A 25530-nucleotide genomic window follows, 5' to 3' on the forward strand; every position below is an offset into this window, starting at 1 on the left:
TGTCAGGGGCTGATGGGATGTCCTAAAAGCACTGAAAACATTCTACTTGTAAATTCTTACAAGGCATTCTCACTCTTTTGTTTTACCGCTTCAAATTCCTCTCATTAAACATTTCCTTTTATTTTTTAGGATTTTAGATAATATGCATATTTGAAAATTCTCTTTATTTCAATGTTCAAGAGGTGAGAACAAAGAACACAAGGTTTAGTTTATTTTAAACTTTAGTTTCATTAATACATTGCCATCATCGTTTTAACCACTGTGATGATAAAACTATTAACTATTAAAGCCAGATTAAATTGATTTAAACATCTACAAGTTGTTGCTGGGAATTATCATACAGTTTGAGCCTAAGTAGTAGTGAGACAACAGAAAACAGTGGAAAATGTTATTGTAAGACAACGGGATTTCCCCTGCTTTAAATGTTCATTTTGCACCATCACTGACCTGTCTACCTAAAAAAAAAAAAAAAATTCTTCAAAGTGCCTGCAGATAAGTTTCCAGGCATTCTCAGCTCTTACTTACTTCCTACCTCAAATGGCTTTGAATTCAAATTCCGTAGAAAACGGATTGACGTAAATATTGCAGTGAAAATGCATCACATTTTCCCATTACAGGTATTGATCGACTTACGACCTATGCAACTTACGACCATTCGACTTTACGACCACAATCGCTAGCCACGACTGCTCTGCGTCTGGCAGTGCAAACGTTGCCCAGCTGGGCGTACGACAGTGCAGACCAGCTTCCGGCAGCACTACCATCTCCGCGCGCATATAGCCTACTCAACTTACGACCAAATCATGTTACGACCGGTCTGTCGGAACCAATCATGGTCGTAAGTCGAGCACTAGCTGTAGTGGAATCATAGTCAACAAGGATTGGTAAAATCCTCAGGTTTCTTTGGAGACGGGAGGCAGTAGAACCAATAAGGAGCCCTTCTGTTTCTTCCCTGCCTCGGATGTGACCAATGAGCCTCCCCAGAAAAAGGCGGCTGTGAGGGACATCAGGAGCATCAGGCTCAGAAGCAAGGCCCTGGGACTCTTCTCTCCTTGAGGCCTGAGGAAGTGACTCGCTCTGTCCTTCTCACTGACAGCCCAGGAACCACGCATGCAAATCATGACTACCACCAGCACACAGTGCTGGAACTGAACTGCGTGAGGGACCTCTGCCTATAAACTTCTGAATCCCCCCTGCACAAAGACATGAGGCAGAAAAGAGGCCGTGCAGCCATGCTCACATCTCTCCCCTCTGCGCCCAGGCACACATCTTTCTTTGGATGGGGTCACCCAAGCACTCTGCCACTTTCAGCCACAAATGGCATCTGTGTGGCAGACCCCTCTGCTGTCTGAGACTGCACGACCCCTTTAACATCCCATGCGGCTTTGGCGAGGGCTTGTCAGTATCACCTATACCTTTATTTTTTGAGATGGTGTTTTGCTGTTGTTACCCAGGCTGGAGTACAATGGCACGATCTTGGCTCACTGCAACCTCCACCCCCCGGGTTCAAGAGATTCTCCTGCCTCAGCCTCCCAAGTAGCTGGGACTGCAGGCATGTGCCACCATGCCCAGCTAATTTTTTGTAATTTTTGTAGAGACAGGGTTTCTCTATGTTGGTCAGGCTGGTCTCGAACTCCCGACCTCAGGAGATCCGCCTGCCTCAGCCTCCCAAAGTGCTGGGATTACAGGTATGAGCCACTGCATCTGGCCCCACCCCCCCCACCCGCTTTTTTTGGTCTCCTTTCTGATTTTCTAGTCCAGAAAAACAAAACAAAACCACTGCAACTCATGTGATCCCTGAGTTCATATCTAGCCAATTTTACTCAATAGCTAAAGGAACATTTTATTTAAAATGACAAAACCAGCAACAGTTAGGTAAGCTCCCATCGGGCCTCCACATGGGGCTGCAGGACTATGCAAGGGAGGTCTCTGACAGCAGAACCTGGGTTGTGGGAGCTGCTGCTCACACTGATGTCAGGGGCTGATGGGGAGAAGAAGGAAGGAGTCAACATACTGGGATTGCAGCCCACGCAGCATGGACCCGTTGCCTGAGAAGGTGTCTTGAAGTCACGGGGCTTGTGAGTGGGTCACTTTCTCAGGGCTTCTCAAATATTCCTTCTTAACCTTCAGATATCTCATAGGCAGATGACTAGAATCAAACAGCCACGCCTTTCTGAGGTGACAATTCTGAGATCACACCCTATTTACCTTTGTGTTGAAGCCTTCGCCGTTCTGGGTGATTTTGTAGAGCTGGGGAAACCTGAGCATGCTCTCCTGAGTGCAAGACCTCTCAAAGATTCCCAGAGTGAAGGGCGGCAAAGCGGTGAAAATCTGCAGGGAGAACAATGAGCCATTAAGAGCAGCCCTTCCCATCCACAGGGCTGCAGCGCTCCCTTCTACCAAATGATGACTTCATTTCCAGTCAAGTCCCAACCTGAGATTCCATGATTCACAACTCCCCAGACACCCTCCAAACAAAGGAAATCAACGTAAGACCATTTTTACCTTAATCACTATAAAATGAATGCCCTGAACACTAAAAACATCATACATTATGTGATTAGCCAAGATTTCTTGTTAAATTAGCAACTACCCTCCTTTGTAAAATGAGGACTGATGTGGAACCATGCCACAGTTAGCTTTGTGAAGTGTTGCTTTGTTTTCCGTCACGCTAGCTGAAGTACAATTTACAACTCTCCATCCTGACATTACACTCAAATTTCAGGAAGCAAAATGTACTTCACCCATTTATTCATTCAACAGGCATTTACAATAAATGAATTATGGGCTAGATACTGTGATAAGCACCAGGCATGGAGAGATTTACACACAGAAGAAGAAAGAAGGAAAGGAGGCTTGTCCCTGACCTCCAGGAATGCCATCTACTGCAAAAGTGAGGGAGGGGAGTGGGGCAACAGGTATAGGGATAAGTCTATAAAAGGCAGGGCTCTGCAAAACTATTAACACCTGTGGCGGAGAGGATGCAGAGGGAGAAGGGAGGGTCACCACAGGATTCTTGCACCAAAGAGTATCTGACCTGAAAGGTATTGGATCAACAAGATTTGACAAAATGATAGGGATGAGGGCAAGGAAGCATTCCCATGAGAGATGTACCCCTTACACAAAGCTTTGAGCCATGAGCATGCCTGTTTGGAGGTGTTGAACAAAGTTTACTGCAGGCCACTGTTTGGATTGAGCTCCTGTATGCAGCCCCAGCAGACCTCACCAAATCAGAATGGTCGTTACTTGTGCTAAGAACTGGGTCATCAAACTAAACTTGGAAACAGGCCAATTTTCCAAAAAACAGGAGATTCACAGCAACCAGTTTACCTGGGTCCCAGAAAGGGCCCAGTTTACCTGAGACAGCAGGTTACGGAAGTCCCCTCTGTTTAACTCTGTAAGGAAAGTCACTTTGAAACAACCAATCACTTTTTGGAGCATCTGATCTGTGAGGTATTGGACGAACAGGATTTGGCAAGATGACAAATCCTTGTTTGTTCTGCTTCTGTTTCTTTAGCCTCTTTCTGCCTGTGAAGCTGGCCTCCTCTGCTCAGCTCCAGAGCACTCATTCAGTTTCATGGAATTAGATGTTACCCAATTTCAGAATGGCTAATAAGAGCCAATTCGATCTTTAAATTGTTGTAATTTTGTCTTTTGATGAGGAACCTGCTAAGATCCACAGGATGGTGGCTGGCTGAGGGTGCAGTGGCAGGCAAGGATAGGAAGGAGATCAAACAATCTGCAGTGACAGTGAGTTCTTGGGCCTTGCAAGACCGACTTTCACTGTACTTTTCACTCTGTGTATTAGAAAGATAAAGCAGGAGCTGAAGAAGGTGCTTGGAAGAAACATGTCATTTTAACTCAGGGCATCTTGGCCCTGAGCATGGTTCACAGAGCCTGGGTCACTTGCTGCTTAGCATCAGCATCCCTCAAATCTCCACCCACAAACTGAGCAAGCTCTCAGGCCTGTGTGTCTCTAAGAGAATTCTGAACTCACACTAGCTATTTGGAGATGGAGTATGTGGCCAGAGCAAGCTGTTCCCACATCCATTGGGAACAAGCAATCAGGTGTGTGGTGAGCAGGGCCAGTGAAACTCTCATGCTCTTCCTTCAGCCCGCAGCAGAATGGAAGGCAGCCTGGGATTTCAGTGTGCTGCAAAGCTTCAAGGAGAAATCCACAGGAGACTTGTTGCACTCACTTCCCTCACAACAACAAAAGTTGTCTGTTTTATGGCTGTACAGAGCTTTCCAGAAGCCAGATGCCCTGTACACTTTCTTAGTACCTACCCTCATCTCCCTTGCTCTGCATCAATGTGTACACGTGATATCGTGCCTACTGTTTCCACTGCAGTCTTTTTTTTTTTTTTAAAAAAAAAAACGTTGAGCTTTTCCTTCTCCCCATCTTCAAATTCTCCCCTGCCCTTCCTCACCATGCTATAATGAAGCCCAGCAAGCCTACATATTTTCTACTCTGCCTGTAGCATAACACACACACACACACACACACACACACACACACACACAGACAGACACACAGACACACACACACACACACACACACAGAGGCTAGGGATCATAACTTGTTTCATTAAATGTTGACACTGGCCAGTCGTGGTGGCTTCTGCCTGCAATTGTAGCACTTTGGGAGGCCAACACAGGAGTTTGAGACCAGCTTGTGTAACACAGTGAGTCCCTGTCTAAACTGAAGAAAATAAAAAAATTAGTGGTTGTGGTAGTGTGTGCCTGTAGTCCCAGCTACTTGGAAAGTTGAGGCAAGAGGACTGCTCCAGCCGGGAAGGTTGAGGCTGCCGTCAGCTATGATTGCAACACTGCATTCCAGCCTGGGCAACAGAGTGAGACCCTGTCCCCTGCCAAGCAAAAACGTAGACATTATTCACATTCTTCTTCATCATGCTTTTCTTGCTGAACAATACATTACAGAAAGCCCTCCAAATCCCTTGGGTTTGAGGCTAATGCAGTCTTTTAATGCTTACATAATAATTCATAGTATGGATCTACCATATTTTTTTAGCCATTCGCCCACTGACAGGCATTCATTTTCTTTCCAGTTCTTTGTTACCACAAATACTATGTAATACATATCTATACTATGTTGTAACATATAGGCTTTTTCTTTTATCTCTATGGGAAGAAGGCCCAGCAGTAGAGTTGTTTCGTAAAAGGATACATACATTTTTAATTTTACTAGATTCTGCCTTTCAAAGCATTTTGAAAGCATTTTCCTCTCCCATTGCAAAAGACAATCATAGCCTTTTCCCTGTTTCCCTATCAGCAGTGGTTGTTACGTCGGTCTTTTAATGTTCTCCAGTCTTAAAAATTAAAGATGTTACTTCTTAATTTAAAAAGTTGCATTTCCCCAACTACAGTGAGTTTGAGCATGTTTTCACTCATTTGTTGGCTCTCTGGATTTGCATTTCTATGAAATGTCTACTCATGTCTTTTGTCCACTTTCTATCCATGGTTTATCCTCTTTTTGAAGAGTTCTTCGAGTAGAACAGATATCAACTCAGTCTTTCTGTTATGAAATTTCATGCAAATGGACTCTTTGTCTATTGGTTTTTTAAATGGGTTCTTTTGCCATATAAAAGCTTTTAACATTTAAATGGTTGAGAAATGCTTCTGCGTGTCCAATGGTGGTTACGGAAGTTTCCCCTCTGTGAAAATTACATGTTTTCAGAAGTGTCTGGTAGGATTTTACTATTTTATTTTGCACATTTAAGTCTTTAATATATCTGTAATTAGTTTTTCTTTATAGGAGTCCATTTTTTTCCCAGATAAAGAGCCAGTTGTAAGAACATAATTAATTAGGCCAAACCTTCCCCACTACATTGAAAGATCGCCTTTAAGACTTACCGAATTCTCATGTATTACACATCTAGAATCTCGAACAGGAATGTAGTTCGAGAACCTCCAACTTATTTGTCAATAACGGTGACTTGGTTATGGTGGCTTCTAGTATAGTCTGATATTTAGCAAAAATAAGTCTACTTTTATGATCTTTTTGAGCATGCTTTACATATTTATTCTCAGATACTTGTAAATTTCATTTATAATTTAATATGACTTTATTCAACTTCTCCCTTTCTTCCCAAAACATTCATTTGTTGGGATGGAGTCTCTGTGGAATCACATATATTTATATATTAATTTTAGAAGAATTGAATCTTTTATGATACTAATACTAAGTCTTCCCACACAAGAAAAGAGTATGCTTTTCCATTTGTTCAGTAATACTTTTTTAAAAAAATGTAGGGACTGTAAACATTTTTCCTATGCAATGTATAATTTTAATTGCTTTTTTGAAAGAATTATTGCTGCCTTTGCATTTCTAGGTGTCCATTGCTAGAGCAAAAAAAAAAAAAAAGAAAAAAGCTATTTATTGCTAGGCTAGAAAAAGGCTATTGATTTTTAAAATATATTTATCATTTATCTGGTCACTTTATCAAATTCTCTTATAATTCTAGTATTTGTCTACTGGTATTTTTTTGTTTTCTAGATAAACAATTACATATGAATATATTTACATTACCATATTTCTGTGAGCTATTTGCATAAGTACAGAAATTGTTCACTGTTTTCCCAATATTTGTAATCTTCTCTGCAGTTGCCAAAAAATAGAAAACAATGATAAATTATATAGTGATGGCAGGCATCTTGATCCATTTCTTATTTTAAATGAAATCATTTCAGAATTTTACCATTTTGGGCAGCATGCTACTGGTTTTTGTAAATAGTCTGAATTCTGATTAAATGGCTTTTTCTATTTCTATTTTATTAAGAGTTCTTACTTTGGGAATAGCAGCTGAATTGCCTCAAATACTTTTGTAGCATCTCCTGAGGGGATTGTGTTTTTCTTATTTTATTGATATAGTGATATTTAGAACGATGTTTAATTCTGAGCCTCCTGTAATCCTAAAATAATCTTACTTTGTCATATACTTTTTCTTTTAATATATTACTGAACTCCATTTGCCAATATTTAGTTAGAAATTATTGCATTTATGTTTATAAGTGAAACTGGCCCAGTTTTCTTCTTCAAATGATGCTGGCTTGATGACAAGATTCATTTTCCACAACAGGTTAAATAATATTAGAGTATTCTCTGCACTATAATAGACATAAAATTTAGCTGAAATTCATCTGATCCTAGTAGCATTGGTCCCTGGTGGTTTTTTCTGTCTCATTCTACCCACAAAACAAAATGATACAGAAATTTGACTGGTTTTAATGAATATCTCCTGGGACAGCATTCATTCATCTTTTAGGAAGATACAAGAGTTTCAAGCCTGTTTGTTGTTGTTGTTTTTGAGACAGAGGCTTGCTCTGTCTCCCAGGCTGGAGTGCAGTGGTGTGATCTCAGCCCACTGCAACCTCTGCCTCCCGGAGCAATTTTCCTGTCTCAGCCTCCCAAGTAGCTGGGACTACAGGCGCACACCACCACAACCAGCTAATTTTTGTATTTTTAGTAGATACGAGGTTTCACCATGTTGGCCAGGCTGGTCTCGAACTCCTAATCTCAGGTGATCCACCTGCCTCGTCCTCCCTAAGTGCTGGGATTACAGGCATGAGCCAACATGCCCAGACTCAAGCCTATTTTTATGCTATTAACTTGTTATGAGAATTAGTTTGAGAAACAAGGTCTTGCTACTTTAGCTGGCTAGTGAAATCAAACAAAGAGTAAATTTAGAAGAAAAAGCAGGAGAGAAATACTGCTTAAAGAATACGACAGGGGAGAACCCAGCCCAGAGGAGGAGGATTACCAGCAAATGCCTTCCTAATCACAAACGTTCTCTCGCAGGGGGTCTCTAGAATGATCCTAGACTGAAAAAATTGCTAAATAGGGCATGATTGGAGCAAGAATGGCCACACTGGAATATGGATTAAGATAATTAGGTAACAGTATTCAATCCATGTTAAATGTTTCAGATTTGATCATTATTCTTTGGTTACATAAGAGGAAGACCTTGCTAGTATTGACTGAAGTATTAAACAGTAAAGGGGCATGATGTTTGTAATACTCTGCTAGGTCAGAAATAAAGGCATTCACCTGTGTGTGCATGAGTGTAGGCAAGTACGCATGTCTGCACGTATAGAGAAAGAGAATGCAATTGGGGAAAAATGCTAATAAACGTTGGATGAAGGGCAAATAGCAGTTCTTTGTACCTTTTTTGTAACTTTTCTCTAAACTTCTATTTATACAAATGTCACCAAAACAATTTCCATGGGGGCAAATCTCCATGTTCCTAAAAGGTTTGGCCCCTTCAGTATGAGCAAGTCTGGAGGCCAGGGGTGCTTTTGGGTTCACTTGGCAATTCCTTGACCATTCCATTCAAACTGCCGGAACTCACCAGAAGCCTACCTCAATGCCTGGTAACCTAAGCCCTTTCACCCTGAAATACACTTTTTTTTTTTTTTTTTTTTGAGATGGAGTCTTGCTTTGTCACCCAGGCTGGAGTGCAGTGGTGCAATCTTGGCTCGCTGTAACCTCCACCTCCTGGGTTCAAGCAATTCTTCTGCCTCAGCCTCCTGAGTAGTTGGGACTACAGGTGTGCACCACCACTCCCAACTAATTTTTGTATTTTTAGTCGAGATGGGGTTTCACCATGTTGGCCAGGATGGTCTCGATCTCTTGACCTCATGATCCGCCTCGGTTTCCCAAAGTGTTAGGATTACAGGCGTGAGCTACCATGCTCGGCCGAAATATACTTTTCTATCACAGTGTACTCTCTCTATATATAGTTTGGGGGACAGAAAGACTGCATAGAATATATTCCCAACTGTAAGGATGTGCATAACAATAACTAGAAAAGTTGGCGGCTCCTACCACTTTGGGAGGCAAAGGTGGGAGGAATGCTTGAGCCCAGGAGTTTGAGACCATCCTTGGCAACATAGCGAGTCGCTGTTTCCACAAAAAAAATTTTTTTTAGCTGGATGTAGTGGCACTTGCCTATGGTCCCAGCTATGAAGGAGGCTGAGGTGGGAGGATTGCTTGAGCCAAGGAGGTCAAATCTAGAGTGAGCAGCAATGGTGCCACTGCACTCCAGCCTGAGTGACAAAGGAAGACCCAGTCTCAAAAGAAGAAAGAAGAAGGAAAGAGAGAGAGAGAGAGAGAGAGAGAGAGAGAGGGAAAGGAAAAATTGCAATATCTCTGAGATATTCTTTGTTAATCTCGGGTGGTGCTCAGGAATCTGCAGTTTTCAAATAAACCCTGGTTATTTTCTTGCAAATAGTCTGTGGGCCTTATTTAGGCCAACACTGCCCTCTAGCCTGTCAGCATCTTACACATAGTAGGCACTCAATAAAATCTGCTGGGTTAATTTGAATTGGCCAAGACTGCATGGAGCTAAAAAGAGAATCCCTCATGCCCTAAGCATGGAAATCGGTCTAAAATCCAGACATGCTAGAAGCAGGTGATATATATATATATATATATATATATATATATATATATATACACATACACACACACACACACACACACGTACCTGTTCTTGGCTCTACAACAGAATTTCCTAGGTCTCAGTATTTTGTTTATATCATAGGGATGTGACATGTGCTTGTGTGAAGTGTCAACTCTATGACACCTGACCCTTTCATGCAGTGAATAATCGTTTGGCATTCTGCATATTTCCCCCAAATAATTGCATAACTTTAACCTACTCAAAATAGTCTCAGGTCCTGCAGAGTTAGCACTTCTGGTCTCCCCTTAGTACACAAAGGGAAGGCCCTGGAACCCCTATCCATGGGTAGGTGATCATAGTCTTTCTAGCACAGGAGAGGAACGGACATCAATTCTGTCTTGTTCTTACCACTCGTTATCCTTGTCTTTTAGGGCATCAGTATCAGTAAGAAATGTGCTAGCACGCTTTGCAGCAAGTTAACGTAGTTACTGACTCATCAACACAATTTAAACTCAAGATCCAGAAGCAGTCCTCCTTGGAGGTGTCAGAATCCACACATCTGACCCTCTTAATCTGCAAGCTACCCAGGACCTGTGCAAACTACTGCATTCAGCATTTAACACCAGCCCCTGAGCACTGAGGTTATTCAATAAAGGGGGTTGAAAGCACAGAAGACTTAAATATCTAGCCACCAATGGATATGCACACTAAATATTTACAGCACCGCAAGTTTTATTATTGTATGTCTGGTAAGTTCCATTTATATCTATCTATGATGGCTGCTTCAGAATGCAAATTCCCACAGAGCAGAGTTTGGGTACAAGACAAGTGAGAGAAAAATTCAAAGAGTGGGTCATTCTAGGGTCTCTAGAACGCTCAGCTACAAGCCCCTTAGTTCTTCCTGCCAGCAAAACAAAAAGCAAGAAAGCTAAGCAGCTACTGAGTCATTTTAGCTAGAGTTTATATTTATTTCTAGCTTCTGAATTCATCAGAGTAATAAAAGCAATAAAAAAGGAACTTGAAAATCATAAAAAATACCAGATGAGCTGATTACCATCCTTTGTGGTACGTGGAAGTTGGAATTCATTATTTTAGCTCTAGCTGCAGAAGAAAATGTTCTTCCACAAGGACAGAGACCCTTTCAGGAAGGACAGAAGGGGCACCAGATCACACACTGTATATTTGTATCTATGTTTAAGAATTGAGAACAAAAATAATGAAGTGGAATGAGTTCAGATGTAGTTCTGAAATTTTTACTTGAGCTAAAAACACGAAAATGTTGCACAGGCATTCGGTAAGGGGGTAACAAGGGTCTATTATCAAGATATATGGGTTAATAATTTCACGGGGTTATTCAAGAATGATCTGCTATGATTGAAACCATGTGTGGAGAGTTTGGGCTTCTGCAGGATGTTTCACAGCAACAAAGGGCCCAAAGATGTATTTGTGTTGCCTGCTAAGTACACAGATGATTGACTTAGATACACTTCCCAGACATAAACAGTGAAGGAATGCCACTGAAGTTCTGCATGCTATCAGATAGAGATGAAGAATGCTTACCACATTGTACAGGCCGATGCACCAACGTTCAAATAAAATCTGCCCAGAAAATCCATTAACAAAGGCGAACCAAAGCTGAAAGAGAAGAAAGTTCATGAAGTTTTATATCAATATTGACCTACATGTTTCCATTCACTGAAGAAGTCGCGGGAATGTGGACCACCAGCTGGACACAGCTGCTAAGGAATCAGGAGCCACAGGACTGCAGCAGTTCTTCTTTCATGAAACACAGACTCCCGATATCACAGACACCCAGATTGTAAGGAAATTTTATATTTAAGGCATACATCTATTTTAAGAGATAATATGCCTATGTTCATCGAAAAATACTTTGTATTTAATTTGTATTTAATACGTTTGGTGTCAAACTTTCTCATGGACTGGAGGAGTCTCGACTTCACATTCCTGTTTTTCTCTAGAGTTGATTCGAGAAATACAATTTGTCTTTGTAGGACTTTCAAACAGATATAAATCATGAATAAAAAAACAACAACAGAAACTCCTCTGTTGGTCATGTGTGTTCTGAGTTCATGAAATATTGACTCTCCTTAATCAGATGTCTACCATCTTGGCCAAGGTCAAAACACAATAATATAAACGAAACATTCTCAAATCATTTTTTGAAGTAATGAGAGATATATGAATAAATAAACAAAATGTGGACTGTTATTCATGCCTTCAAGTAGTCTATGATTCTAACTGATTATGCAAGACACAAAAACAACTACAGAGCCAAGTGCCAGGGACAGTGACTTATGCCTGTAATCCCAGCACTTTGGGAGGCCAAGGTAGGAGGATCACTTGAGCCTAGGAGTTCAAGACTAGCCTGAGCAACACAGTGAGACCCCATCTCAACAAAAAATAAAAAATTAGCTAGGTGTGGTGATGTACGCCTCTGTAGTCCCAGCTACTTGAGAGGCTAAGGCAGCAGGATCCCTTGAGCCTAGGATGTGGGCAGCTGCAGTGAGCTCTGATTGTGTCACTATGCTCCAGCCCGGGTTATGGAGTGAGACCCTGTCTAAAAAAAGAGAGAGAGAAAGTGGTGGTGCAGGATTCAAATCCAGGTCTGACCCCAGAATCCACTATGTGCTGTGCCAGTCTGGCCTCAGGTCTGCACTTAGAAAAAAAAAAAAAAAAAAGCATACACACAGTGAAACTATGAGTAGCTTTAATTAAAACTACAAATAGTATTTAATAGATACAAATAAATATGATCAGATTAGGTCAAATCAAGGGAGAACGTCCACAGCAGACAGAACCTACAAATTAAACCAAGTAAAAAAAGTTTTCAAAGAAATAGTGAAACAATACAAGAAACCAACTCTTATTTAAATGATGAAATATAGAGGTTGCGGTAAGCAGTGGCAGAGGTTGAATACTGGATCGATTCAACACAGCATGCAAATTGAAGCCGAAGAGCAAATGCTCTTTCTCTCTTTTTTTTCCAAGAATCGAGCAGGGAGAACAGCAGAGCACCGTAGATAGTATAAATGACAATCAACTTGGCAGATGCTGATCAAGTTCAAGGTGAACTGAAAAGAAAAAAAAATGCAGAATAATCCAACAGAAACCTATGACACACAGAAATGTCCTGTGAGGCACACAGGCCTCCTCTCCCAAGGGAAAGACACAACAGCAATGGAGGTGCTTATGATTGCAAAGTGATAGGAGAGCAGAGTAGAAAGTGCTCAAAGACAACTTGGAATCCCCTTTCCCTAGACATCTTCCAAAAATATTACAGAGAAAACAAGAAGACATGACAAATACACATGAAATAATCTTTCCAGGAGGACAAGGGCCACTCTGCAGAAGAAAATCTCAAACATTCTTGGTGAGACTAAAAGAGCTAAAGAAAATGTGAATTTTCTTTGCATCAAGAGTTACGATAAGATGTCTAATATAGCAAAGAAAGAGACAAATAGGAAGAGGTGAGTGTTACAAACTGAAGCCACCTAAAGAGAAACATGAAAGCTGGAATTGACACTGCTGGCCGGGCGCAGTAGCTCACGACTATAATCCCAGCACTTTGGGAGGCTGAGGCAGATGAATCACCTGAGGTCAGGAGTTTGAGACCAGCCTGGTCCAACATGGTGAAACCCCGTGTCTATAAAAAATACAAAAATTAGTCAGACGTGGTGGCGCATGCCTGTAATCCTAGGTCCTTGGAAGGCTGAGGCAGGAGAACCACTTGAATTTGGGAGGCGGAGGTTGCAGTGAGCTGAGATTATGCCACTGCACTCTAGCCTGGGTGATAGGGCAAAACTCTGTCTCAAAAAAAAAAAGAATTGACAGTGCTAAAACCACATATAGTGATATAGAGATAGGTAGTGAAACCTGAGAAAACAATTCTCAGCAAAGGTCAAAAGTTAATAAAGATTTTTAAGAGAAATGGATAGAGTTAGAAGCCTTTAAAGATAATAAAAAAAATTTCGAAAAGATGTACTTAAAAAAAAGAGGAAAATAGAATTTAAAAAGACATGTTCAAAGATATAACAGAAGAAAATTTTCTGAAATACTCTAATTAGCCAATAGAGAGGAGATCCTTTGTCCTAAGAAACAAAACAAGCAGTAGACACAGAGAGATCAATACCCACATATGTACTGCTACAGGAATTAATTAGTTTTAAGATATTATAGGATCAATTCTTCAGTATATTCAGACAGGAAAAGCAGCAAAGAGAAAAAAATCAAGGAGGCTTCCTATTTCTCTCTAGCAGTACACAATACCAGAAGAGTAGAAGATGTTCACGTTTTCCCTACATGTAGGGAAATAAAGTGTAATAGGAATTTTAGTAAAAGATAGAAATCCAAGGAAACATCAAAAGCTGAAAACTAACATAAAATATGACAAAAATAATATTAAATTGTGTGTTATATTAATAATAAAAAATAAAAACTCAGAGGGATAAAAAAATAAAATCCAAAACATATGCTACATAATGAGAAACATGTAAAATAAACATAAAAAAGACACTGTCTTCAAAAAAGATCAAATTCTTAGCTTGAATTTACAAAGCCCAACACAATCAGGTCCCCACCTATCTTTCTAACAACACTCTATCTCCTCCAGTCAGCTGCAATGGCCTTCTGTTGAATCCCTGCACCAAGTACAGATCCAGCTTTATTATTTTGCACCTCAATATCAGCAATTATGTCAACAGCATTTGTTTAATGTCAACTTTATCCCACTTGTTTGAAATGTCCCTTATCACATGATAAATTACCATAGTATTTGGAAAAGAATATGTGATATTTCAGTCTCTATATACTCAAATGAATTTCAGATGCCTTGAATATTTAAGCACAAACAAAACTCTGAAAGCTTTAGAAGAAAACATGAAAAATATTATTTTGCTGTAGATGAAAAGTGACTTTCTGTAAAACACTGAACTTAGAACTGATGGATAAATTTGAAACTAATTTCTATAGAGAAAAATATTTAAAAAGTTGAAAGAAAACTGATACTAAATAAGTAGTACAAGCATATTTGGAATATCTATGAAAACAAAGGTTTATTTCTTCAATATATAAAGAGTTCTTACAACTCAAAAAGAAAACACCCTATAAGCTGCTAGAAAAATGGGCAAAGAGTATATGCAATGTGATCCTAGGGAGAAAAAGGATTAGAAACATAGGAAATCTTGTTTTAATTAAACGTAAACAAATGGATATAATTTTTTTCTTATCAGATAGGTAAACATATAAAAGTTTGGTAAACAAAAAAAAAAAAAAAGTTTGGTAAACTGGGGAATAACACTGTAATACCCAGCTGGTAATGTAGCATTGTCTATAAATATGTTTAATTCAGTTTTCCTTTGAACAAGTGATTCCACTTGTAGGGACATACTCTAAATTATGTCTCATCAATGTAATCACATAATATTCAACACAAAAATATAATGATATGGCATTATTTGGAAAACAATGCCACACCCTTATATACGGAAAACAAAAAATTAGAACTTGCATGTATATTGATAGCTGGTTAAAGAAATTATGGCGCATCCTGTAATAAACTCTATGTAATTTTAAAAAGATTTAATTTTAAATATAAGTCCACATGTACTGCAATACAAGAACCTCACAGGTACATTATGAAAATGAAAAAATAAGGATAGTATTGAATGGCCATGACCGTGCAGAACAGGTGTGCATACTCATATATGCATGGCAACATAAGAGATCATTAATATTCATCATCTTTAGGTGGAAGAAGTGTTCTCTGTGGGGAAGAGGGGCATTTGCTTACACCTTTTCTACTGTTTTGAACTTTTAAAACACATTCATGTTTTATTTATATAACTGTTTCAAGCAGTAATTCTCAACTAGGGCTGATTTTGCCTCTGAGGAGACACCTGACAATATCTGGAAATTTGTTATTGTCACACCCTGTGGGAGGGACCTACTGGCACTGAATGGGCCAAAGATGCTGCTAACCATCCTACAAGGCCTGGAAGAGCTCTCGACAGCAAAAAAATTATATAGTCCAAAATGTCAATGTTGCCACTGTTGAGAAACCCTGGATTATTGAGAAATCCTGGATTAAAGAAACAAGTTTATCTGGTCAACCTGATAGAAACTTAGAAATCTTGCTTGTATCAGATGTTTGTTACCAACAAAATAATAACATGTGGCTGGTTGCATGAAGCCATGATTCTGCTTGTATGTATGGGGGCTCGGGTTTAGAAAGCTTTACTCCCTTTAGAATAAAAACAGATATGAATCTGTTACCTTCACAAACTTGGAACCTGAAAACAAACATGTAACTTTATAAATTATTAATGAGAAATTATTTTAAAGACTGAGTAAATTTGGCATAACGAAAGCACCCAAGTTGTTGAAAACATACAAGGGGGTAAAAATCTTAAGAAATCTGGTGTCTCTTTCTGTGAACTGACCTTGTTGACATTAACGTGCTCCAAGCAATACTGAGCCATGTAAAAAGTTTCATACTTCATTTCATTTAACATTGTTGATTAGCTGAATGTTGGAAGATTTTCTCTAAGCAGCCAGTGTTCTGACACTGTCCAAGTTGGCACTGGATTGGCCACATGTTTCTTCAAAAACTTTTGACATGTTTGTACTAATTTTTATCAGTTGCAGGTGCTACAGCTTTTTGAGAAGTATAAACAAACTTATTCTCAACATTTTCAAAGCAATTTCAATCTGCATTCAAATAATATATCATTAGATGATTGGACCTGTTTATTTCATTGAAACTATTTATTTCGCAGAAAAAAAAAAAAAAACCTAAAACCAACATAAACAAAACAAACAAACAAAAAAACACTTCTTAATCTTAAAATCCATGAGCTGGTTTTCTCTTATGTTAAAACACTCAAACTTGATTTCATTTTGGCAAAATTTCCATAGGTGAAATGGGAAAGGTATGAGAACGCAGTGTATTTTAAAATATTTACATAAATGTACTTAGTTTTTATTTTATTTATTCATGAGACAGGTACATGATGGCTCTGTGACACTTTATAAAATCAGACTTTCACACTAGTTAGTCATATACAAATGTTAATTCATACACAAAAAAGACAGCACCACCCAATTCCTAAACATAAATGTCATTTTTGGTGGGCCACAAGTTCCCAGCTGTGTACACTAAACACAGAGCCCTCAATGCAAACAGACGGTCCGCCCCCCAGGTGACGTGCAGCTACTTGGATGGTGGCTTGCTTATAGCCACTAAATTTTACTCTTGGATTAACGGGAAAAAAGATTCCTCTGCCTTTACTTTCTTGTTAACTAGGAATGCCATTAAATGAATATAGTCAAAGCACAGAGAGCCAGATCCCGGCAGGATGGCCTCAGACTTGGTGAGTTGGTAGGAAGACTTGCCAAGCACTGCTGGCTTGCCAAGCTCCTGGGGTTTTTGGTCCTCAAATGTAGTGTTGTTACGAGCAAACTGACCCTAACTTATTAAATGGCTTTTCCTTCTTGGAAAAAGAACTTTCTTTGCTTTAACTGCTGCCTGACTGCCAAAAATGCAGTAACCGTCTTGGCTAATTGCACAGGCTCCTGTCTGGACGTCCCGCTGCCATCGTCCAACCTCGGCGGGTTGTACCTGCCGCCACTCTCAGGTTCTCAGCTAACAGCCGACACTTAACAGATGACTCAGTAATGTGGAAAAGGGATGACCTGTTCCTCTATTTACTCTGCTCTTTCAGGATCACTGGTAGAGGACTGAAGTGCAAAAGTACCCTATGGAGAATAATGAAGTAAATTAACATATGGTTTTTCACTGAAGTGGCAATAACATTCCAATCTACTAATTTACATATCAGGTCTGGGCTGATAAACTGGCACCAAAGATATCTGTTTAAGTGCCAAAATGCTTCAGGTTTTTTTTTTTTTTTTTTTGAAATTTGATCTGGCCATATGTAGTAAGATAAAATATAAACATATACTTTGTCTAAAAATTCTATTTCTGTAAATCTACTTCTCATAAATGAAAGTACCAGTATATAAGAACTCATCTTGTTTTGCAGTATTGTTGGCAGCAGAAAGCAAAATAGAAAGCTCAGAATAAAAAAAAAAAAGACCCTAAAGTCCTTCAGTAGGGAGTGATTGTAGCAAATCTATGAACTAGAAAAACCTATTTTTTAAATGTTAAGTTTATAAGTGTGGAAATGAAGGAATGCCCAAGAAATAACATGATATTGACAAAAGAAAAGGCAAAATAAATAAATAGGTAAGTAGGTAGAAAATCAAGGGGAAAAAATCAGAAATGCTATTACAGAGCAAAGGTTGTCAAGAACAATAATAGCAGTAATAGTAGTAAGACACCCCAGAGTATCTTTTTCTGTTCAATAAATTATGGGACAGAGTGGGCAGAATTAAATGGAGACCAGAGAGGACATTGTGTTAATGACAGGGCCTTATCTATAAAATCTTTGGAGAATTTTCTCTTGCTGACTCAGTCTTGGGCAGGTAAAATGCTAGCAGCAAACACCACACACTAATAACACTTCTAAGGACTTTTCAAGACAAACGAATAAAGTTACAGAACAACGTGTAGGATCCATTTGCTTTTTTGTAAAACCACAATAAAAATGCTACGTTTACGTACATTGTATGAGCACAAAGAAAAGTATGGAAGGTTGACCAAACTCTTTCTATTGAAAGAGTAGAAATGGAGCCAGAAGAGGGGAAGTTATTTTTTTCTTTATACATTTTTATCATCAGTATAACAAATAAGCATGACTTCAACTTCAAAGAATTATGTAGAAGAAGAGAACTTGCTCTTCTTTATCACCACACCATACTCATTTTTCTCTTAGAGCTTGTCACATTCTGTAATTTTTATTGTATTGCTATCTGGCTACCCCATGTGCTGAGAGATTATATTGATTCCACTCAACATTGTACACCTAGGATCTAGCACAGGGGTGGGCACACAGTAGGTGCTCAATAAATGGATATTTGCTCAATAAATATTGATACTTAATGTCAAGGAGAAAAGCTGATCTAAAAGAGCATTATAATGAACAAATGGAAAGAAAACACACACTGCAGAACTGTCGTTTCTGTTATTTTTTGATGATGATATGAGCTAACATGTATTTATTGCTTACTCTGTTCCAAGAATCTTGCAATACTTTAAATGAATTATCTCATTTAAATCTCTTAACAATCCTAACAAAGGTGTTATTCCATTTCACAAATGAGGAAATCGGGGCACAGAGAAGATGAAAGATATTATGGCTCTTATCTAACAGGTGTTTAGTAGACTGCAGTGATTAGCAGTCAATTCTACTTATTTAAAAATAAGTAATTTTTAAAACATTTCAGTTAAGGCAATTCAGAATCAAATCCGTATTTATGGCTACTAACTTATTATATTACTGATACTCTAAGATTGTCACGTGAACGAAACAGTTAACAACTATACGCGCGTAAGTACACCAAAAATTTTATAAAGACAGATTATCCAGATCTTTTTCTTTGAATTCCAGGGGATCATTTTTAGGATTAGGGTATAAACTGTTTGAAAAGCAAGCTTTAACAATCTTCCCCATTTGTACAACAAAATGCAACCTCTCCAGTTTGAAATATTATCCTGCAATATTTTGAGTGAAAATATTGCAATCTTTTGCTAATACAGTCGAGACCGACCTAGCAGACAATCAGAAGTAATCCTCTCACCTTTCATTATCCAAATTCCTTGAGTGAAAAACAACACAAATTAAATGCTAATGGGAAATTTAGGGTATGTTTAAAAGGACTTGTGGCTGGGTACAGTGACTCCTGCCTATGATCCCAGCACTTTGGGAGGCTGAGGCAGGAGGACTGCTTGAGCCCAGGAGTTTGAGACCAGCCTGGGCAACAGAGTGAGATCCTGTCTCTACAAAAAAGTTTTCAAAAAGTAGCTGGGCATGGTGGCACATGGCGGCACCTGCCTGCAGTCCCAGTTACCTAGGAGCCTGAGGTGGGAGGGTCGCTTGAGCCAGAGAAGTTGAGGCCGCAGTGAGTTGTGATCGTGCACAGACTGGGTGACAGAGTGACACCATATCTCAAAAACAAACAAATAAACAAAAAACAAAAAAAAAAAAAAGAAAAAGAAAAGGACTTGAATTTTAATCTCAAGTGTATAAAATAGTAATTATTACACAGAAATAAATGTAGCAAATGACGTATATATATACATTTTTTTACTTTAGTCTGGCATTTTCTTTTCCATTAAAATCCTGACCATTGTAAGAAAGATGAATCTTCTAGCTCAAAGTCACAAAAGTTAGTAGAAAGAAGTCTGGCAAACATTTAAAAATTTTCTTTAATTACTAATTTCTCAGCATTATAAAATGTCTCTATTTCTGCAAAACTACATACTTTGCGGAACATCAGGTAAATACAAAATTGTGTTTTTCCACCATAAAAGACCATAATACCGACCAGATGGGGTATGCACAATTAAATTGATTTTTAATAAGAAATTCTTGGCACAATAGAACATAATCGCTCCAAATTGTGTCAAGGACTACGTAAATTTTTTTTATAGCTCAAGGCTTAGACTCTTCAGTCCAAATCCTGAGCTGGCATGCTAAGGGACCGAATAGCTCTCGAGACCAGTGAGGAAATAATGAGCCTTTCATCTGGAGGTCACTGGTTAGGATCTGCTCTCGTTCATTAATGACACAGCTGTTTCCAACCTCCTGGTGCTGGAACAGTGGCAGGGGGTTTATTATGGAAGGAGTAGTAGAAATATGTATAAGATCACTTCATTTATGGGCAGGATCTATGGCAAATATTTGAGAACATGTGTTTTATAACCAATAAAGTAACACTCTTAACTTATCGACAGTAAGATTTAGTGCCTGGCTGCACAGACTAGGCTCATCAGAAGAGAATTCTGATGCTATCCCTCTATTCCCATCAGCCACAGTGAGCCCTGTGGCCTGGGCAAGGTGTGAAGTTGCTTTGTGTCTTATTTTCTGGTTCTGGAAAGTAGACTGAAAGGTCTGTCTCCTCTCCCAGAGGAGGGTTATAAGGAAAGAATCACATGTATATTTAAAAAATTCAGTTATTGAACTATTTACCTAAGATCCTGCTTCAAGTTATACTCTGCGCTATGGGTAGAAGTTGCAAAAGTGAGACACCATCTCTGTCTAACAATTCATTCTGTTTGGGGACAGGAATGGAACGTATCTGAGGCGCAGAAAAGTTCTTTGGGAACACGGGAGAGGGAGAAACAGGTTCTGTCTGGAGGAGTGAGCATAACTTTTCCAAATGTGGTGGCCACTTGGGCTGGGTCTTGAAGTATCAGATTCCATTCATCAACTGGGCGGGGGGAGAAGAGGCAGTGAAAGTAGAGAGAACAGCTTGTACAAAAGCCTAGCAGGTGTGAACTGCCAGGTGGCTGGAACAAGGGAAATGAAGTGAGAGAAGAGGGCTGGATTCAGACCGTGAAGGACACCAGACAGGAATTCTCCAAATACATGAGCAGCTGTGCACATATTCCCTAAGAGAAATCTAAAGATTCATGCATCTACAAATCTCAAAAACTATCTCAATATGTTTTAAGTACTTTTTGGTATGGTAAAATATATAGAACATAAAATTTACCATTCTAACCATTTTCAAGTGTGCAGTTCAGTGGTATTAAAAACATTTACATTGATGTGTAACCACCACCATCATCCAACACCAGGACTTTTTTTTATCACTCCAAACTGAAACCCTGTACCCATTAAGCAACTCTCCTCTCCCCCCAGTCCCTGTTAACCACTATTCTATGTTCTATCTCTTTGAAATCACACAATACTTGTCCTTGTCTGTGTAGCTTATATCTCTTAACATAAAGTTTTATTCATCCATGTTGTAGCATGTATCATTCTTTTTAAGGCTAAATACCATGCCATCACATGTACGTAGCACATTTTCTTTATACATTCATCCATACATGGATATTTCAGTTGTTTCCACTTTTTGGCTACTGTGAATAATGCTGCTATGAACAGTGGTATAAAAACATGAGTTCAGTCCTTGCTTTCGATTCTTTGGGATATATACCCAGAAGTAGAATTGTTGGCTCATATAGTAATTCTATGTTTAATATCCTGGAGGTACAGCCATACTATCTTTCAAGTGGCTAAACCATTTTACATTCCCACCAGCAATGCACAAAGAGTTTCAACTTCTCTATATCCTCAGCAATCTTGTTTTCTATTGATCGTAGCCATCCTAATGGGTATGAAGTGGTATTTCATTGTGGCTTTGAATTACATTTCCTTAATCGTTAGTGATGTTGAGCACCTTTTCATGTGCTTATTGGGTATCTCTATATCTTCTTTGGAGAAATGTCTACTCAAGTCTTCTGCTTTTTTTTCGTTGTTTTTTTTTTTTTGCTGTAGTGTTTAGGCATTCCTTAGATACTTTGGATATTAAACTCTTGCCAGATATATGACTTGCGAATATTTTCTCCCATTCCATAGGTTGCCTTTTCACTCTGTTGATGGAATCTTTTGAAGGATAAAAATGTTTAATTTTGAGGAAGTCCATTTACCTATTTTTTATTGTTGTTGCCTATGTTTTTGGTGTTCAAGTAAACACTGCCAAATCCAACGTCATGAAACCGTCCCCCTGTGTTTTCTTCTAAGAGTTTTATTGTTTTAGGTCTTACATTTAGGTCTTTGATTTATTTGGAGTTAACTTTTTTTTTTTGGAAACAAAGTCTCACTCTGCCGCTCAGACTGGAATGCAGCGGTGTAATCATGGCTTACTGCAGCCTCAGCCTCTTCAGGACTCAGGTGATCCTCCCACCTCAACACCCGCACCCCCCCCCAACCCCACGAGTATCTGGGACTACAGGAATGTGCCACCCCAACTGTCTCATTTTCATATTTTTATTTGATAGAGACGGGATTTCACCACATTGCCCAAGTGGGTCTCAAATTCCTTGGATCAAGTGATCCACCTGCCCTGGCCTCCCGTAGTACTGGCATTACAGGCATGAGCCACTGAGTCATTCTGAATTAACTTTTTCATATGATGTTAGGTGAGGGTCCAACTTCATTCTTTTGCATGTGGATATCCAGTTTTCCCAGCGTCATTTGTTGAAAAGACTGTCTTTTACTTATTGAATGGTCTTGGCACCCTTCTTGAAAATCATTTAATCATATATTCCAGGGTTTACTTCTGGGCTTTCTATTCTATTCCATTGGGTCTAGGTGTTTGTCTTTATGGTAACACACTGTTTTGACTGCTGTAGCTCTGCAGTAAGTTCTGAAATCAAGAAATGTTCATTTCTCCAAATAGATTATTCTGGCTATTTGAGGATCCACTGGGATTCCACACGAATTCTAGAATAGATTTTCCTATTTTTGCAAAAAATATCATTGGGATTTTGAGTCTACAGGCTCAACACAATCTCTATATATTTGCATTTAGGTAACATCTAAAAGTTTTAATGATAAGGATACATAGTTGTAAAATATATAATTTCTGGTGTATTATAAATATTAAAGCTATAAAATAAATTTACATCTCTTTTTAATGTGGCTAATGGATTCTAAATACCACAGACATTCACCACAACCCACTTTTAAAAAGACATTAACAAGCACTTATTGTGTGTGTGTCTCTGTGTGTGCGTGCATATGAAGAGATTCATTATAAGGAATTGGTTCACACAATTAGAAAGGAGGGCAGGTCCCAAGATCTGCAGAGGGAATCTGTAAGCTGGAGATCCGGGAAGAGGTGATGTTTCAGTTCCAGTCTGAAGGCAGGAAAAAAAGCTGATGTACCAGTTTGAAGGCAGCCAGGCAGGAGGACTTTTACTCACAGGAGGGTCAGTCTTCTGCTCTCTTCAGGCCCTCAGCTGATTGGATGAGGCCCACCCACATTAGGGAGGGCAATCTGCTATCCTCGGTCTCCCTATTTAGATGTTAAGCTCATCCAAAATCATCCTCACAGAAACACTCAGAATAATGTTGACCGAATATCTGGGTACCCCATGGCTTAGTAAAGTTGACATAACATTAACCATCACAGGGTCCTGGGGGACACACAACTAGAACCCCAACTCTGGAAATGCTTCCATGATCTCCCCACCTCCACAAGACTCCATTCAGTGTCCTTTTTCTGTTCCCACAGCCTCATCACAGGCTATATTATATAACATCATCCTATCACATCGTATCATATATCATTATATATCATACCATATCATATATGAAATCATCATATCATATAATGTAATCATATCACCATATCATATCATACCATCATATCATATATCATAATCCTGGCTGGCTTGCCTATCTGTCTCACTGGACTGTGAACTCCTTGATGTCTCTGCTGTGCCCTGAAGACCTTACTCTGGAGTCAGACCAACTGGCTTACATCCTGGCTCTTCTACTCTTAGCTGTATACTTAAGCAACTTTCTTTTTTTTCTTAATTCAATTTTAAGTTCTGGGGTACGTGTGCAGGATGTGCACATTTGTTACATAGGTAAACATATGCTGTTGTGGTTTGCTGCACCTATCAACCCATTACCTAGGTATTAAGTCCAGCATGCATTAGCTATTTTTCCTGATACTCTCCCAATCTCCACAGGCCCCAGTGTGTGTTGTTCCCCTCCCTGTGTCTGTGTTCACATTGTTCAGCTGCCACTTATAAGTGAGAACATGCAGTGTTTGGTCTTCTGTTCCTACGTTAGTTTGCTGAGGATAATGGCTTCCAGCTCCATCCATGTCCCTGCAAAGGACGTGATCACATTCTTTCTATGGCTGCATAGTATTCTATGATATATATGTACCACATTTTCTTTATCCAGTCCATCATTGATGGGCATTTGAGTTGAATCCATGTCTTTGCTGGTGTGAATAGGAACAAGCATTTCTTGAACGGTCAAAAATTTTATAGCATTCCTTTTACCTTGACCTTGTTTTCCATTCCACTTGACACATACAGTTTTACCATAATTTAATGTAGTTTTGTTTATTTTACTGACCACCTGTTATACATCACAGAAATGGTAAATGGAAATTAAAATTATTTTTTTAAAAATTTCTATTCTTATTGCTCATTTCTATAGATCTCAGCCCTGAAAAATCTATTAATAGTTCACATATTAAAAAGAATGTAAAGCTTCATTACAGCAAGATCCATCAATACTTTAGATTTCTTCTGAACCATATGCCAAAAATAATACAGTACTTTAATGTAAAGTTCTTTGAAATCTTCTGTCTGCTGACATTGTGATCAGGTCATTTTCTAAATTTTCTAAAATGTGAAAAAACAGAAACCACTGACTTGCAAAAGTATTTGCTAATTAGTTACAAGAATCATTTACTTTCTTAACTTCTGAGAAGTATATCTAGAGGTATACTAAGAAGTTTCAAATAACCTGGAATTATCCCTGCTATGGTCTCATTTAGATTTATGTTTTTTCACTCAATATACTCAGCAAAGTTTGAAGAAAGTAAAAATGCTTCATTTGTAATAGCCTCTTGCTACTTCATTGCCATTCGATAAAATAGTTTTGTCTTATCACAGAGGGCTATTGCTCACATTGTATTCTTTGTGAATAAGACTCTCTCATAGCCTATCACAGTCAGTGTGCTACATGCCTTAAGTGCTCTTTCAAACCCTAAAGTTGCAGATTTAGCTCATTCAAATTTTGGAAAAGTTTTGTCACACTCTGACAACACCTCTGTCTTCACTTTCTAACCAAACAGTTAAATCAGAAAAAAAAGATTCTGATTTCGTATTCAACTACAATGCACATGTTAATAAAAATCCCACGATGACTCTTTTGCTTCTGAGCTTCCATTCATAGACAAGGATGGATCGGATGAACAGAATTTGTCCATGGCCTTGGTGTCTGCATGCAGTCAGGGGCAGCTGCTGCCCATGCTTCTCATGGCCAGTCTCTCTGGACTCTTGCTCAGGAGCAAGGTATTGCTGACGATTGTGTATGATGAAAATGTGGGTGGTACAGCTGAATAGATACTATCTTAATTCCATGACAAGAAAAATGTACTATCAAGGTCTAGATATAATAAACATATGCAGCCTTTTTTTTTTTTTTTTTTT

General features: G+C 38.9%; 1 protein-coding gene across 1 annotated transcript in view; it reads right to left on the reverse strand.

The window, feature by feature from the left end:
* ATP8A2 (ATPase phospholipid transporting 8A2) overlaps positions 1–25530 on the reverse strand; it is a 654052-nt gene that overhangs the window by 171577 nt on the left and 456945 nt on the right. Inside the window, exons 28-29 of the mRNA XM_017537537.2 lie at positions 10983–11057; positions 2209–2331 (exon numbers count right to left, since the gene is read on the reverse strand). Coding sequence (XP_017393026.1) covers positions 2209–2331; positions 10983–11057 — 198 coding nt within the window. The remainder of the gene's footprint in view (positions 1–2208; positions 2332–10982; positions 11058–25530) is intronic.

This window comes from Cebus imitator, unplaced genomic scaffold (assembly GCF_001604975.1).
Source record: "Cebus imitator isolate Cc_AM_T3 unplaced genomic scaffold, Cebus_imitator-1.0 Scaffold103, whole genome shotgun sequence".
Taxonomy (NCBI): Eukaryota; Metazoa; Chordata; class Mammalia; order Primates; family Cebidae; genus Cebus; species Cebus imitator.